The 18,219-nt window shown below is 45.2% G+C and overlaps 1 protein-coding gene across 2 annotated transcripts in view; it reads right to left on the bottom strand.

Annotated features, from left to right (window-relative positions):
• Nucleotides 1-18,219, bottom strand: part of GAREM1 (GRB2 associated regulator of MAPK1 subtype 1) — a 186,463-nt gene that overhangs the window by 27,282 nt on the left and 140,962 nt on the right. For both annotated transcript variants that reach the window (XM_036885524.2, XM_036885533.2), the window contains exon 3: nucleotides 5,459-5,589. In XM_036885524.2, coding sequence (XP_036741419.2) covers nucleotides 5,459-5,589 — 131 coding nt within the window. The remainder of the gene's footprint in view (nucleotides 1-5,458; nucleotides 5,590-18,219) is intronic.

Genomic DNA, 18,219 nt, shown 5'->3' with positions numbered 1-18,219 from the left:
AATAGTGATGGTCAGCGTCCAGATTAGGGAATTGAGGCTCCTCCGACTGGCCCGCAGTCCCCTGCATGCAGAAGCTTCTGGGCAACAGCAGTGAGTCTGGTGCCCCTCGCCCACTTACAGACAAGTTACCCAGGGCCAAATGAAGACCATCCCTTCTTCCTTCTCTCTCCACACATGTCATGGTGTAGGCAGACTTTCAGGAAGGCTTAGTCAGTCATTGTTTGGCTGGCAGACAATAAATGTGTGGGAAGATTTCTCATCATTCCTGGGCTTAGTTTGAAAGGCAGGAAGACATCTGAAATAATTCTCTTGGCACTAGCACAGCAAGTTCCCAAAAAGGACCAGCCATGTGGGGGGCACTTTGAAGCAACAACTGCTGGTTACAGTGTGCTGAGTTCTGAAGCCAGGGTCTAAAGTGCTAAATAAAGAGGAAGTGAAATAATATGTGTGGAAATGTTTTTTAAATGGGAACCTTAATTTAGTATGATTTTCTGTTCTGAATCAGGGGTTGGCAAAGGTTTTCTCACCGGGCCAGATACTAATACCCCCAGTCTCTGTGGGCTGTTTGGTCTTTGCCACTGTGTTGTGGAAGCAGACACAGTGGCCCTATGTGGAAGGGGGTGGCTGAGTTCCAATCAGATTTTATTTGCAAAACAGGTGCCTTCTGCCACGGTGGTAGTCTGCTGATGTACTAGATGCTGGTGAAGCACACAGCACATTACTTCATTTAATTCTCATGACAAATCTGTGAGTAATATCACCCCAATTCTGCAGGTAGACACCTGGGCTCAAGGCCCTTACGACCTGCCCATGGCCACAGTCAGCACCTGGAGCTGGGGTCTGAACTTTGCTCTGAATCCAGAATCTGAACTACATACATTCCACTGTCCACTGCTCTTCAGATTACAGGAGCTTGTTTACAGAGGGACACATGCCTCACAATCGTTGGTTCAGCTGTTTGTCTCATTAGAAGGTAGAGGAATGGGCCTTTGGTTGGGATGGCCGGCTCAGAAATAGGACGTCTTCTGACTTTAGACATAAACATGACAGTAGAGATGGTTGAGGAAAAAACTGAGGCCTAATTACAAAGAAATGCCTGTGACAGTTAAACACAAACATGCAGGAAAGGAGGTAAACAAGGACAACATTCTCACCGTGGGAACCTAAACCTGGACGGATAAAGGAAAGGCTGTGAAAGAGGCAGGTGACTGCTGTTCTAGACAAGCCGAATGCCGCCAGCTTTGGAGGGGCTGGAGGAAGTGGACACAGGCCCGTGAGAGGTTACCTGCCCACATGCTCCTTCATTTCCTTGACCTTCTCACCTCCCATGTATGTTCCTACCACCTCAGCACCCACTCAAGGGGACACACTTTGACTAAAAAAATCAGCTACTCCTGTGGCTTCCTGTATTACTGCCTAAAGCTCCATTTCAAGCATTCCACACTCTCCTCTCTGGCACCTCACTTCCTGGAACATACCCGGGTCAGAAGTCCCTGAAGCCCACCAGCGTCTCCGGTTTCCTTGGGGGGAGCCTCCTGCACTCACATGCAGTCCATGGTGCGTGCTCTCTCTCTCTCAAGGGCACAGGGTCATGTTCGCTGATCTGCCACACTCACCTAGTAGAACCCCAAGTCTGACTGAACCCAGCTCTCTGCTTATTCATACCTGCACCCAGGCAGCTGAAGGTCAGTGCTGAGTAATCTCACTGGAAATTTACGTTGACAAAACGCTGAGACCCTGCATCGTGCTACCCTGGCTAACTTACTGTCTGGGTCTCTGAGCTGATTATTATTTCCCTCCACTCGAGGCCACCCAGGGTCCCACTTTGCCGGGTTTAGGGCCTAGTTCTCAGCCCCATCTGACCCGATCGCCAGGAAGCACCCGAGTCTCCCACTCCTCCTTGGAGCACCCCCCTGTCGGCTGCTGGGATACCCATGTGCCTATGCCTTCCTACCTCACTGCCCTCCCTTCAATCTCTTCCAGACCCCAGAGCTGGGGTGTTCCAGGGCTCAGCCTCAGTCTCCTCTTCTTTTCATCTCATTTCCAGGTTAGAGTTTCTCAGCACGACTGACATTCTGGGCCAAGATCATTCTTTGATGTGGGGGCTGGCCAGGGCACTGCAGGGTTTTTCACAGCACCCCCGTTCTCTACCAGGGGGCCAGTAGCATTCTTCTCTCCCTAAACTCAGCAATCAGTATGGTATATCCTGACATTGTCAAATGTCCCCTGGAAGAAAATCTGCCCTGGTTGAGAACAACTGCCATAGATGAGCTCAGGTAGCCCTGTAGCTTCAAATGCCACCTAGGAGCTGAGGAGCCTCAAATATGTGCCCCAAACTCCAGACATGTCTCCTCCACCTCCTCATTTGGAGGAAGTATTTATATATGTCTTTACTGTCTGCCTCCACAATAGACTATAACCTCCAGGGTTTTCATATTCACTACTTACTCACAGTGTCTACAAAAGTGGAGGGCATACAGTAGTTGCTCAAAATATATTTGCTTGTTAAAGAACTAAACACTTGGTGCTCCTCTCCCTGAGGTCGCCCACACTTTCTAAGTGTGTGACCTTTTAATCTTAAACTCTTTCTCTCCAACCTTTCAGGGCACTCCTCTCTCTCTAAGGTCACCAGCACTTTCTCTCTAAGTAACTTTAAATAAAACTTTTATTCTGCTTCAAAAAATAAATAAATAAAGAAAGAACTAAACACTTAACATAGATTAATCCATTCTATGCAGTTAAATCAGTAATGGGGCAATTAGGCAGATAATTTTAAACACATCAAGGTATCTTTTAAAAACATTTTCCTTATTTAGTTTCAAGATAAAAGGAATGCCTTATTTTTAAATAAGTGTGTAAGCAGTACTAATCCTACCCATTAAATTTTGGTTAAAAATTTGCAATAGTCTTGGAAATTACAACACTGGAGTTCCTATTCTTTCAATTCTCTTGCTCTACTCCATATTCTTTTCATGCTTAATTTCAACTTGTAGCTGCAAACATATATAAATATACATTCACATCTATTTCTTTATTTCATATAATAATTGTGCCTTTTGATTATCATGATGCCAGTTAGCTACCAGTTTTTAACATTTCTTCAGCTGTTTATCCTCTTGGTCTAATTTATGCTGTATTTGAAAGAGAGTAGAGGGTAAAATTCTCCAAGAAGGTCTGAATTCTGCTATGCTTAAAAAAACTGCTATATTTAATAACATTTACAATAGCTATATTTATGAAAGAGTTGTATAGTTTTTCACTTTTTGCTCCTTCTCCAGGCAAAGTGATACCCACGCGAAGCTTGTCCTCACCCTGGCTTAGCTCTGCACGGAGTGCTGCATAGAGGCACACGTACCCTGTGATCAGTTCTCACGGAAGACCGTGACTTCCAACATTGTTTTTATTTTATTTTATTTTGTTCCAGGTGGTATCTAGATATTTTTTCCACGAATCTTCTCGGTTTATTTACTTACATGGGCATTTAATCGCTAAGCACACAGACCTTTGTGTATGTATGTCTTTGGGCAAATTTCCTTAGGTTCCTTTATCAAATTTTTCTTCTTTGAATATAATTGAATGATGCCTTAATGATTAGTGCCTGCTGTGTGTGATGGTTTCCTAAAACCCAGAAGTAACGAACCAGAGGTATTAAACACGTATGTGTAACACAGGAACCCAACCCAAATCCAATTAGTTCTATGGATGTTATAAATTTGCATTTTATACACTTATCTGTGCCTTTGAAACTTTTTTTTTTTGCCTTAAAAAAATTGTGGTGAAATATACGTAACATAAAATTTACCATCTTAACCACTTTTAAGCATAAATGACATTTTAAAGTTTAAATGACATCTTTCTTACACATTTTCAACAGTACAGTTGATCACGGTATTCTGTAAAATAAAGTATCAAAATGTATGGGTTTCAGTATTATTTTTTCAATCATTGCTGATTTCATACAAATTCACAAAAAAGAAGCTGCTAGAGGCATCTTTTACATGAACAACATAGCACAATAGGCTGAGTTGGGGTATATATTTGGGGCTTATGTTAAATACTTGACAAAAATCTTAAAAATCATAATTTTTTTCTGTTTCACATCTCATCATTTATCAACCAATTAAATGTTTCCAAAAAGAGTTTTAAAAGTATTAACTTTTCTTTCAACAATTTTTTTCGCTTAGGTAATTCTAAATATTAGTTTCAAGGAGAGATTTAAATCATATCAAGACACAAATGGACAGGATTTGATCAATAAATTTAAAATGATCAAGTAAAGTAAGTTTAAAAATGAACATATTCTCACAAATTTCAATATAAATGAAGATAAGGTGTCTTGACTCACAGACTGGGCTGCTAAAGAACTTAAGTTATAAATATTTTAAAATATAAGCATGATTTGGTTAGCAAAGAATTTTCAAAACACAAAAATCTTACCCATTTCTGCAATAAAACTTTAAAAAAGTAGACTACAGCAGCCATGTTTTAGAACTGGAAGAAAGAACTACTCAGTTAATCAAATAGGCAGACCCACTTCACCCTAAGGAGGCTGCCTCGGGCACCTTGCCCCCCAGCAGTGTGGGGGCTACTCAGCCGCAAGGACACTGCTGCATCCTGGCTGAGACACCTGCAGCCTGTCTTTCCCATAGAGTGGATTTCCAAGAAACAGTCATCTGGCTCCCTACACCCTGAAATGTTCAGAGAATGGGGCTTAGCTGGACTTCCAGCAGAAATGAGGTTAAGCAGAAACTCCTTTCAGTGTGAACACTTTCTAAAGTGTTTTAGTCTAATTGTGGTGGTGGCTGAAAACGTGGTGGTTTGCAGGCAATCAGGTCGGGCCTCACTGATGGCATGGTTGCCCTGAAGAGTCTGTCTTTACAGCAGATCTAGTCAAAGGAACTTGCTCTGCACGGAGGAGGAACAGAGTGTCCCTTTAAGAACAAAAGCAAAACAAAACAAAATGAAAACCCTCAAACTGCAGCACAGTGAACACTGTTGAGCTTCTCCCTGATAAACAAGGATCAGCAAGAACCTCTGGGCCACATTCTAGGCGCCAATTCTCCGTGTGTCCCGTTTGGTCTAGCAAGGGCAGGACGGGCAGACGCTGGCGGCAAGCAGAACCCTGTTCTCCCTTCACCAGGTGCTGGGTCCCAGGGTCATCAGATGCACGTGCCGGCTCCCCCGGATGCAGCACCCACCTCACTGAGGATCTGGCCAAACTGTCACACAGTGGGGAGTAAAGTCCAAAGTAAACAACAATCCCTTGATCTGCCTTAGCAGTTACCCCAGCACAGTAATCTGCTGAGGGTCAGGGCTGCTGCAGCGCATGCAGGGTGGCCACTGACATCAGCAGGAGGCTGGAACGCCCCTGAGACGCACAGATGCCCCTCCCGTGTACAGAGACCCGAGAGTGAGCCCCGTTCCAATGAGGATAAACATTTGGCTCTTCCAGACCTACCTTCACGTTGAATGTTATTTCCTCCATGACGTACACACGCTCAGGAAATGCTTTGGCCACCTCCTCCACACTGTTGAAATATTGCACTGGCTCCTTTATATCTCGGTCTTGTTCCAGCAGCTTGAATTGCCCTAAAGTGCATGGTAAACAGAAGAGACATGAGATGCTTGTGCTGGACAGCTGTCACTGTGGCTCTTCCCCTTCCCTACTCCCACTTGGCTTCGTCCAAAGCTTCTGATCCTTACCGGGGGAAAAAAGCTACCCTGCAGAAGGGTTTCTTCAACTAGCATATGTATTTTAAAAGCTTAAAAACTAAGACCTATGTTTTCCTTTTTTTGTTTCCATTCAGAGTTTATTACCAGAGGACCAAAATCAGACTAAATGGATGCTTATTTGTAACCTGATCTCAAAGTGAAAATTGGCTGTCTTATAAATGATTGCTCATTTTGTTTTTAACAGTAAGTCGACTACCTTCTCACTTAGTTGTAACAATGCCTGCACATATTATATTTCAAAACGAAGGCTCAGTGGTCTGGGGGAACTAATTTTTTAAACTTAGCATTTAAAAGTTTTGCAAGTAGGATAAAACAACAGAGCGGACCCTTGGCTTTCGCGGGATCGATGCCCTGGCTTCCAGGGCATGTGCGCAGTGCTCAGGGCCTGGGAGCTGCCAGGACGTGCGACGCTGCCGAGCTTGGGACCGGTGTGGAGCGGGGCATGGGGGCAGGCGAGCAGGCCTCCGCCTGGAGCAGGGTCCTGGGAGCCCTTGGCACCTGGTGCCGCACACAGCTTCCTTCCTCGTTTTCACTGCCACGCGTGAGATTCGTAGGAGTGGAATATGCTATCGTGCTTCCCCCAAATGGGATTTCTGAAGAACCTGGAACATCATCCCCCAAATGCCAGGGATCTGTCATGCTCGTTATATATTTTCAATGTTTGTGAAACTACTGGTACATGCTGGAGGAGTTGGTTTTAGTAGAGTAAAAGACCCCACGTAATCAAGTTAAACACATATGATTTCTTAGTAGTCACTTCTGAAGCTCTTTACAGTATAACACTTGAGAAACCTGAAGGAAAATTACAAGCTGTTGTGAGGCAGATCTCTTCAGCATGTCTGTGGGCATTGGTTAGAAATAAGGAAACTTCCATTTATATTCCCAACCCATGTTTTTAAGCATCTCTTAGGTGGAGGCATTATCCCAGATGCTGGAGATAAATCATAGATAGACCAGATATAATTCTCTGTCCTCTAGAGTCCTGCATGGTAGGGGGAGATGGATGGTGAATGTGAAAACGAGCAGAGTATACACTATGTCAGCTGCGAAGAGGCACTACCGAGCTACTGCACATGGGGCACGGAGAGCCCAGGGGGCGGGAGAAGGCAGGGCTCAGGCGGTGGCTTCTCACCGAGCTGGGGGTTGACTTCTTAGAATTCAAGAAGCAACAGCCGGCACAAAGACCCACAGGTGGGTGGTGGGTGCCTGCCCGGCGTGCTGCCAGTGTGGCTGGAGTGGGCAACAAAAGGACAAGAAGGAGCTGAAGGTCAGAGAAACACTGTGTGGTCAAACTGGAGCTCTTCGTCTGAATGGGTGGCGAGCCAGCAGGGAGTGAGTGTGGAAGATGCCATGGAAGGACTGCTCTGGTCGCCCTGCTGAGAACAGGCTATAAACGTGCAGAGGCAGAGACACCAGCTAGGAGCTCCAGCCATAAGCCAGGCATGAGAAGGCAGGGGTGCAGAGAGGTGAGAATGGGACAGGAACCTGGCCACGCGGCAGAAGGGAGAGCTGTCCTTAATTATCACGGGCAGGTTGGAGGGGCTGTGGCAGGACTGGGAGCTCAGGACGGCCAGCTCAGTCTGAGATATCCATCAGACACGTGGGCGAGGGCCTCCCAAAGGCTCGCAGGTGGATGTACAGGTGGGACCTCAGAGAGAGGTCTGGCTGGAAATAATAAATCCGGGAGCCACCAGCCCACAGATGATATTTAAAGCCGTGACACTTTAATGATGATGCCTATGGGCTTATATTAAATGTAGACAGAGAAGTCTACGGCTTGGGCCTTGAGAGACAGAGAAGGACTTACCAGGGGCTAAGAGGAAGATCCAGAAGGGGCACATTCCAGGAGCCTGCGGACTTGGCTTCAAGGGGAGGGAGCGATAGTGATGTCACGTGCTGCTCATGGGGCTGCGAACACTGGCCAGGCAGCTTGTATTTAGCGGGGCCTTTGGGACAAGCAGTGGGATAGCTGGGCTAAAGCATGACTGAACAGCGGGCAGACTGGGGATGGCAGGAATGGACACATGATGACATTTTGGGGACCTCTGCCATGCAGGGCAGGAGAGAATGTCGTGGCAGCTGAGGGTGGGGAAGGGGTGGGGGGAAGGGGTGGGCCCCAGGGTGTGCTGCGTCTTCCTTATCAGGATGGATGCTGACGGGGATGACCAGCAGAGAGGCACAAGCTGTGGGCAGGAGGATTACTGGGGCATCCCCGTGGGCAAGAGGCAAAGCAGAGGGGCTGCCTGCCACGGGCGCTCACCTGAGGTCACTCAGTGGGCTGCTGGAGCCCCTTTCACTGCTTCACCACTTCCAGCAAAAGCCAGAAGGAAGGCGTCAGCTGAGAATAAGGATGAGGGAGGAGGTGCTGGAGAATGAAGGGAAGAGAAGATTGTAGAAAGTCCCGAGAGAGCAATGACAAGAAATGACTGCCAGGCAGCGGTGTTCCCACTTGGGGCTCATGGTCATGAGTTAAAGCTGACACCAAACAGTACAGTTGTGTGTTTCTCTCCAGCCAATATCGGACGTACAGGGCCTGGTACAAAGAGGGCAGAGATACAAAGACTCAGCTGGGGCTGTGAACCTGCCAGGTGAGTATGAGACGTTATGCTCATACTCATATATATAAAGAGGGGCAAGGAGTCAGGATGCATGCCGGGGGGCACATCCCATCCTCCCAGGGACCGTGAGCTGGACCCAATAGCCGCAGCGTGAGGGAAATATTCAGGAGATTTTGCTGGTGATGGACCCCACTGGGGGGTGCTTTCAGGAGGTAAGGGGCAGGCAGGGACAAAGCAGAGGATGTGCCAGATGTGATGTGACAGCTCTAGAAGTTTGTAGGGGTATGCTTAATACATTCCAAAATACAGCCAAAATACGTTAGATTACACCCTTTTCACAAAAAACAAGAGAATTTTAAAAAAATTAAAAAGATTATGTCAATTTCAATATTACTTTTTTAAACAAATTCTGCCATCATAACTAAACTTTTCATTTGTCTCTCTTCTGCCTAGTCCGTGTACACATTCTTAATAATTCTGGTGTATCCAGTTTCATACTGCTTTTTTATTTTCCTACATTTCCTCACACAACCACACTTAACAATGGTGGCACAACACTTCGTAATGGATTTAACTATTTTTCTATTCTTATAAAATTAATTTGAGTGAAGCAGATGCCTAACTTAAGGGCAAACTCTTCCACTTACAAGTTTCATGACACTGACAAAGTACTAATCCATCTGAGCCTTGTTTTGTCACCTGTAAAGTGGGGGCACTTCAGAGGACTGCTGTGAGGATTAGCTGATGCATTTAAAGTCCTCAGCACAAGCAATCATTTACAACTCTCAGCTCCCTTTCCATTTCTCAAGATGCACAGGGATTTTTTTCTCTAACTGGCTCACTTTTGCAGGGGAGTTTTCCAGAGTAGGGTTATCAAATCAAAGGGTACCACACAATTCCTTCTGTTTAACATGCATGGCTGTATTGCTTCCCAAAATACCTGTACCAACTTAGATTTCTACTGGTAGCCTATGTGCTTCCTAGTTGGATCACAATCTTGCTAGCACTGGGTACTTTTTAAATTAGACAATTCAATGGGTATCAAAAAGCATCTCTTGCTTATTTTAAGATGAAGATCAGTGGTTAAGTATTTGAATTTTTCCTGTGCAAATAACTGTATAAATACATAATTAATATACTTGATATAGTTGGAGTTTCTTCTAACCTCTGGAGACATATAGATCTAAGAATCTATTGGACATTTATACTTTTAAGTTCCATTACCACCAAATTCAACATGTCTCAACTTGGGGAAGCATGATACCTTGCATACAACAGGTACTTAATAAATCTCTACTGAATAAAAGAAATTTACTTTAGTCCTGGGATTGGCAAACAGCAAAGCATGCATTAGTAACTGCAAGTTTTAAAAATGATAAGTAAAAGGTGAGCTATATATATTACTATACATAAGGCTTATTTGTTTCTGAGTATTAGATGACTATTTTCATTGATCAGAGAAAGAAAGCAATGGCATATTATTAGTCTACTTAAAAGTTATTATTTGAATACTGTACAGAATCTCAAGCAATAATTTTCAGGAACCAACCCAGTCAAAGAGTAGATTAATTAGATAAGCAGCTCAAATTATCTTCTATGATAAAACAGACAATCTTTCAGCATTGGGATGTAATACACAAAGGGACAAAAGTAGACATCAGGGAGAGCTCCAATTTATAAGTCCATCTGCTTGGAATATGCAGAACCACCAGCTATTTGCCAACATTTACAGTGATTTGTAATTGGAAATTACAAACGTATATTCTATAATATATCTACTATATACTATAAAAACATATATATAATATATATAAATGTGATTTATATTTTCTAATTTGTTACAAGACTAAGAAAAGAAATTATAGATTTGGAACCTGAACACAATTCAAGATCTTGTTAAAACAGGTATAGTTTATGAAAACCTACCAATGACATCATCTTTCCACAAGAGTGAAAAATTTATTTTGAACTTGTTAGCAATATTTTAGAAAAATTTTCCTAAGACAGGGGGATCTTCATGTATCCCAAACATGTATTAAGTAGTTTGCAGATGGTATCTGAGCTGAGCGATTGCCTGGAAGCCACATGCCTATTCCATTCCATCCCTTCAGAAAAGCATCTGTTGTGCCCTAACCCTGTGGACCAAACGGGACTTCACACCAATGAACAAGAGTGCTGCCCAACAGAAATATGGTGCAAGCCAGCATGAGATTATATATTTTGTAGCAGCCACATTAAAAAGTAAAAGGAGGGGAAATTAATTTCAATATATATTTATATTTAAACCAACACATCTAAATTCAGTTAGGAACCATTGATTAAGATATTTTACATTCTTTCTTTGCATGAAGTCTTTAATCCTGTGTATGTGCCACACCTCAGCTCACACTAGCGACACCCACATGTGGCTGGTGGCTGCTGTGTCAGCTCGGGCAGGTCTAGAATATCCCTGCATTTCCTTCAAACTGTGATTATAGATACTGTAAATTCCTTAGTGAGAGATCAGGTTTCAGACCCCTCTTAGGGAAAAAATGTATCTCCTGACAAAATAAGATGTTTCCTCTCATGAAATAGAGCTTTAGCATTCGTACACTTTCTTTTCTTGTCCTACTGTCATGACTGCTGATAACAGACCTTGGGTTTCTTGGTAGAAGCACCTCTATCCTGTTAACACCCCTTTTCTTTCTCCCAGTTTGAGAGCTTGTCCTTGAAGCATTTCCTAGTTATCTCTCTGTTGTGTCTGTGATCTTACACTATTTGCACCTCAGATATATGTTGGCTTATAGACCAAATGAATAATCCTATTTGGGGCGGCTGGGGAGTCAATACTAAGCTGCATAAATCCTGAATTGCTCATCTCACCAGTGTTTGTTATCTACACTGGACAGGAAGACTTCAGACTCACATCCACACAGGAGCACTTAGATGAAACTATTCCGAGAGCGATTAACATTCACAGATGAAGGAATGACAATAAATATAAAGTAACAGCTAAATATGACCAAATGTCTTAACATTTGAACAGACTGTACATCAGAAAACTAGATTCCTTCCATTCATTCATTCAACTAGTCACTGACTATCTAATGTCAGTTAACTTCTCTTTGCTCTTTCCTATATAGATTTTTCAGATTGTCCTCAAATATTTTAGTTTATATGTTTCTCTGTGTACACATATTATTTTAAACATTTTCCAGTCAGATGTTTAGTTACCTACAGCCAAATAATTATTTTACATTTCTTACATCCCACAAATGTCTTTAAGGTCTAAATACATCAGATATCTTAATGTAAGATATCTAAATACTGGGTCACAGAATACATACTACTTTCTGTTGGGGGTCAGCAAACTTGTTCTGTAAACACTGTAGGTTTCATGGGCCAAATGGTCCCTGTTGATGTTACTTAATTCTGGTGATGTATCTCCAAAGCGGCCAGAGACTATACGGAAACAAATCAGAGCAGCAATCAAACGGTATTTACAGCAATAGGCCGCAGGTCACATGGGGCCTCAGGCCACGGTCCACTGACCTCTGTCTTGCTGGAAGGAGTGGAAAGTACATGTCAGAATAGTGGCAAGAAGACAGGACTTGAGAAGTGACAATGACCAGTCTTAATTCCAACTCTTGAATAGTTCCACCCGGGTCTCTTGTAAGGGACCTGAAATCATGGCCCAGCTGGCCCAGGCCTGTCTGAGAACAGCAGTGTTTCCTCTTAACAGGAGTCTAGAACCACGAAGCGCAAGCTGTGGACGTGGACTGTATCAGGAGAATGCAAATGGCCAGCGAACATGAATGCTAACTTCTCTCCCTGTATTTCACAAGACCCATTTTCTACGAGCTTTTTACTTAGCTTCTGTTGTTTTATGAAAGAATATGACTCTCAGAGGAGCCAACCTTGGATGCTCTGGGGAGTGCTGAGCTTGTAGGTTCCTATATTCTGTTTGACGCGGCAGCCTACAGGTGGGACCTCAGAGAGTCACATGTTGGGGACAGTCTAAAGAGTTCTGAGGCAGTTTCCCTGACAGAATGTGACATCAATATACAAGACACACATTCCCACAACCTCCAGAGAGGAACTAATTTTTTAACAGACCGTTTCATGACTAACAGAGTCTTTGTGCTGCCAAATAAAAATGTTTGGAGATCGTCGGAACATCTGTCCTGAGATGTCACTGTCAGACAGACTGTTCTCGGAGGGCGAGGAAACCGCGTCATTTTTCAGCAGCTCTGATGAGTTCATGACGGGGCTCCACTGTGCGAGCTGCTCTATCTGCAGGGCCTGAAACTCCCAGGAACGGATTCCACACCGCACGCAACATCTCATCAATTAGAGTTCATGGAGATTTGGCTAATATTTAAAAAGCAGAGATTGGTATATTGCCCCACTTTCATGAAACATTTATAAAGCTATATTACGTACTTACTGTGTTGAAAAGACGTAACTGTCGCCTCGAAAACACCACGTGTACGTGAGTGTCCTGTGAGGTAAGAGGCCCGATGCCCACCTGCGCCCTGACGCCTGGAGCGCACAGGCCCGAGGGGGCCGCAGGGCGCTCCTTCCCTTGGAGGGAAAAGGTCACTGTCAGCCGCGGGAAGTGGGAACAGCGTGCTGACGGCGAGAGCGGCCGTGCTGGGACACGGCGGGGCGGCGGGGCCGGACTCAGGGCTGCCCGTTCGCCACCGGCCAGAAAGCGCAGGCCCGCGGTCCGCGGAGGAAGGTCGGGCTCCTGCGACCCTGCCCGCCCTGCCCGGTCCCGCCGCGAACGCCCGCAGCAGGCCACCCGCAGCTGCGGGGCCGCTGGTCCCCGGCCCATCACACCGCCGTGGGCTTGGTGTGTGTGACTGAAAATAAACATAGACTGCCGAGGCCTCTAGAATCCGGGAGCGCCGAACCCAGACGACAACATCCTGCCCGCGTCTCCCTCATTGCTGGGAGAAGAAAATTGTTGCATAAACCAAAAACAAAAGATAATGTAGAAAAGAGTGACAGTAACAAAAGTGGTGCCACACCAAGTGAGCTGAGAACGGCCGCAGTGGCAGAGGGGCCGAGGACAAGGGGCCCGCAATGCTGCGGGCACCACGACATGTCTGTCCCCGGCGGGGCACCCCCAGCATCACACCGCGGCCTGACGCAGGTGCTCCTCAAACTGAGTGAGCGTGTGCATTCTTGTCACACTTCTGTGCTCTTCTCTCTTTCAGAGATAGGCCACCAACATCAGGTGTGCAAATGAAAGGCAATTGAAGTGGTTCAGTAACTAGACTTAAAACCACCAGGCCATTTCCAAGTGTGAGGACATGAACAATTCTCAACAAACCAGGGAATTTAACTAATTCAACCACTGTGGAAAGCAATATGGAGGTTCATCAAAAAACTAAAAATAGAAATACCATTTGACCTGGGAATCCCACTCCTTGGAATTTACCCAAAGAATACAAGTTCTCAGATTCAAAAAAACATATGCACCCCTATGTTTATAGCAGCACTTTTTACAATAGCCAAGATATGGAAGCAACCGAAGTGTCCATCAGTAGATGAATAGATAAAGAAGATGTGGTACATATACACAATGGAATACTATTCGGCCATAAGAAAGAAACAAATCCTACCATTTGCAACAACATGGATGGAGCTAGAGGGTATTATGCTCACTGAAATAAGCCAGGCAGAGAAAGACAAGTACCAAATGACTTCACTCATATGTGAGTATAACAGTGAAGCAAAACTGAAGGAACAAAATGGCAGCAGATTCACAGACTCCAAGAAGGGTCTAGTGGTCATCAAAGGGGAGGGGTGGGGAGGGAGGGAGGGGAGGGAGGTAGAAGGGGATTGAGGGGCATTATGTTTTAGTACACATGGTGTGTGGGTCATGGGGAGAACAGTGTCGCCCAGAGAAGGCACATAGTGGTTCTGTGGCATCTTGCTGCACTGATGGACAGTGACTGCATTGGGGTATGGGTGGGGACTTGATAATATGGGTAAATGTAGTAACCACATTGTTTTTTCATGTGAAACCTTCATAAGAGTGTATATCAATCATACCTTAATAAAAACTTAAAAAAAAAAAACCAAACCAGTGCCATTTTTCAGGAAGCAAAACAAGCCAGGGCAGCAGCTTGCACTTAACCCGGGATTCCATGCAAATGCCCCTATACTTTATCTTGCGTGCGCACGTGGCTGCAGGTCCCACAGGTCCGCGAGACCCACAGGACCGGGGTGTGAAAGTGGCCCAGCTGAGCAAACACCTGTGCTTTCCCAGTCCGCGCTGTGCCGACCAGCACATGGCCTTCAACAGCTTTATGTAAATGTCCGCTTCCACTAACAGTGTGTGAAAACTCACATATACCTTCAACGCTGCTGGTGTCAATGAGCCAGTTTCCCTTTTCTTGAGTAATGTGATGAGTTTTAAAGGTGACTTAACAGACGTGATTGCCAAAATATTCAGAAGTGCCAGAGGGTGGAGGGCAGGTGAGTGTCCACACCCACCTTATCCTCAGAGTCTCTGTTATCCTCTCATCCCTCCACGCGGCCCTGGTACCTGGCGCGGTCTGTCTGTACTCACAATGCTCTCCTTTCAGAACGAAGGGTGACACTCTGCGCAGCTACTGTATCACTCCACAAAACAGTCTCACCCTTTTTTAGAGCTGCACAGTATTCCTCCCTAATTTAGCCAGTCCCCTATGGAAGGGCACTCACATTTACTCCTGTCTTTTGCAGCCAGTGATGCTGGAGTTAACACCCCGCACCAAAGGCTCTGAGTGGTAAATGCAAGTACATTGGTGGGAAAATGCTTGAATGTGGAATTGTTGGGCCAAAGGGCAAGAGCATTTTTATTCTTGATAGATATTACCAAACTGCCCTTCACAGAGATTGTGCATGCCCACAGAGAGTACATTCCCACCACAATGTTTCCTTGTAGCTTACCTGACACTTTACTGCCAAACTTTCATTATTGTTGCCAGTGTGACAGAAGAAAAATAGCATCTCATTGGGATTTTTAAAAATAAAGGTGGATATGATTATTTTTATGATAATTAAGTAATTTATATTTCACATTCTATGAATTTTCTGTTCTTATTACCAGTTTTGGAAATTTCTGTTAGTCTTAAGTATAATAAAAAAAATACAGAAGCAAACTTGAAATACAACACAGTGCCCACTATTCTGATTCCTACACTGCTTCTCATTAGGTCCTAGAATCATGATTTTTTTGAGAGGAGGAGAGGAAGTGGAATTGGGAGAAAAGTAAAGAACAAACCTCACCACAAAGGTACAAAACACATCACCACAGACAACAGGAATTAAAGCCAAAGAACAGAAAGAAATCATCAATCAAAAAATGATGAATTTCACCATAAGTCATCTGTGAGTATTTCTATTTATTTCTCCATGTGAGATTATACAAAACAAAGTGGTCAGACCATTACTGTCGATCTGAAACTCCTTCCTTGAGCTCAGCTAGATCTGGATTCGAAACTGACTCATTCTTAAGAGGACCTGTTCTCACCAGCCAAGCTATTTCACACCATACAAATGGTTTCCCTATTTTTTGAAAGTGGGAGAATTGCATTTTCCATTGCATCTAATCAGTCAGTTGCTTCTTTAAACTGATTTTCTGGGGCACGGTTATCATGACCAGGATGGAACCTGAGAAGGACCTGGATGTGAACATGGTCAGTGACAAGTCATAGCAGATATTTCAGGGCCATCTTCATGTGTCTTCCATACTCATTTTCCTGAGTCTTGCCCTTTCTTCCTTGAAACCTCTGCCCTTGGCGCTCATGGCTGCTACCCTGGCTTCCATCTCATTGCTTGGTACCAGGAGACTGCTTTGGATTGTGAGCCCACCTCCATGCCCACTTCCGTCATCCCTTTACCCAACTTAGAACACGACCTGAATGGCTTCCATCTCACTCAGGAACCTCCGTGTCCAATACACATGTGTAGATCAAGTGAATATATAAGTGAACATACAATAGCTCTTCGCTGCCAGCGGCGATCCAGGCCCCGGTGCCTTGGCTTCCCAGTCCCCCCGGCCGGGCTCTGCGCCCCTCGCAGACAGCCTTCCCAACCACCTGTGCCAGCGGCGTGCCTCCGCCTCGGCTCACACTCTCTTCTTGGTCTGTGAAACTGGACTCCTCCAGTGCACTCCGAGTTCCGTGCACAAGGTCCTCCTCTCCTGCGCAATTTCTTCTCCCACTCTCTCAGCTGCACTGGGGGACCTGCTCTCTCACCTTGGCTTCAAGAACTGCTGTAAGCTGACACCCTTCCCTCCAACCAGATCTCTACCAAATTCCACACTGGTCTGCCCGATACTCCAGTGGCTCCCGCAAAGATCTCAGACTTGGCATACGCAAAACTGAAGTCATCTTTTTACTTCTTAAACCCAGCAGCCTCCTGAGTCAGAACCCTGGGGGGTCATCTTTGACTCCTCCCTTTCCCTAACCCCCTACAGCCAACTGGCATCAACTCAACTGCATTACCTGTCCTGTTTCAATCAGTTCCTTTCTATCTCATTGCTGTATGTTTCCAACCACCTCATCTCTCACTGTGGCGAATTTTCCAAGTTGATTGCTTTGCCTCTTGACTTCTTCCATTCTAGGAAACTATTTTCTACACTACTGCTTAAAATTAAAATTGAATCATTCTTTAAGTGAGGATAATTTACAGAGGATTTGCTTACAGTGGGATATTGGTAATGGTGTGGGTGGGCTGCGAGGGAGGCATGGCGCCCACCTGGATGGCACCCGCAGAGCCTCCAGCACAGGCCTGCAGGGGTAAGGGGGAGGCCGGATGCCAAAGGAGAGAGTAACGGAAATAAGGTTGCCCAAGAGGAGGAGACACAGCTGCTCCCTGCTGACCCTTCAAGGGAGGAAGCTAGAAAATAAAGACCTTGACTTCACTCTCTTCCTGCCCATGTCCTGCTGGGGCTGAACTTAGTTGGAGTGCAAAGGGCATGAGAGTCTGCTGACCTAGCCCTACAGGCAGCCCCAGGACGGGCAGTAGGAGGCAGTGGCACAGACTGGGCTGTGTGCCCCTCTATCCTCTGACTGGAAGATTTGGGTGGCTCTCCTGCCTGTGAAGCCTGACTCCCTGCTGGATACACAGGGCCTCCAAGATCTGGCTCCCACCCTCCTCTCATCATGCCAAAACCCACCCGGATCCACGGTGAGCTCTGTCTCTTCTCATCACAAACTCGCTATCGGAGTATTTCTCCTCTAGTCCCAGGTCTGGCCAGTTTGTTTATATAAAACCAATTCATTCATCACCTCCTCTATAAAAAAAATCTTACCTCAGGTACAGAATCGACTACACTCTTGTGACTGCATTATCTATCTATAGATTTTTTATTCAAACATGTATTTTTTTACTGTCCTTGTTTTCATGTCTTTATTTGTACACTAAATAATGAATCCTCTAAAGAAGCAGGGGATGTACCAATCACCTTTTTATTCCCAGTACCAAATACTGAGCAAAACACACAGTAGGTACTTAAAAAAGGCCGGGTGAACTGGGACTGAATCAAAGCATTAGCTCAAATCCAACACCGTCCATGCAGCTTTCCCTGGACACCGCAGTGCATGCTGATTCGTCTGTCCTTATCACCAGAGTGTAAGGTTTCATTGTTCCCACCGTACTTCCCCCGATGGTGGTGTTTCTCAGTTGGCCACAGCACCCTGACGAGGAGCCCACACAGACACCTGACAAAGGCTTGCTCTGCACGCAGGTGTTCCGGGCGGCAGTCATGTCTGAGTCCCTAAATCAAGGGCCTAGGTGACCAGAGATGTCTTGTGAGTTGCTAAAGTTAACAAAAAGGTGTCGCTCCTGGCTCCATCACCTAATGACTTCCAGAGGCAGGGAATCTGGATTTTTACGTAAATATGTCCAGTTTTTAGCAGTTCTCAGTTGGCTCAGATAGAAAAGCCTT

Source organism: Manis pentadactyla, chromosome 6 (assembly GCF_030020395.1).
Source record: "Manis pentadactyla isolate mManPen7 chromosome 6, mManPen7.hap1, whole genome shotgun sequence".
NCBI classification, from domain to species: domain Eukaryota; kingdom Metazoa; phylum Chordata; class Mammalia; order Pholidota; family Manidae; genus Manis; species Manis pentadactyla.
The sequence above is the reverse complement of the archived record's forward strand: the minus strand, read 5'-3'. Positions and strand labels throughout refer to the sequence as shown.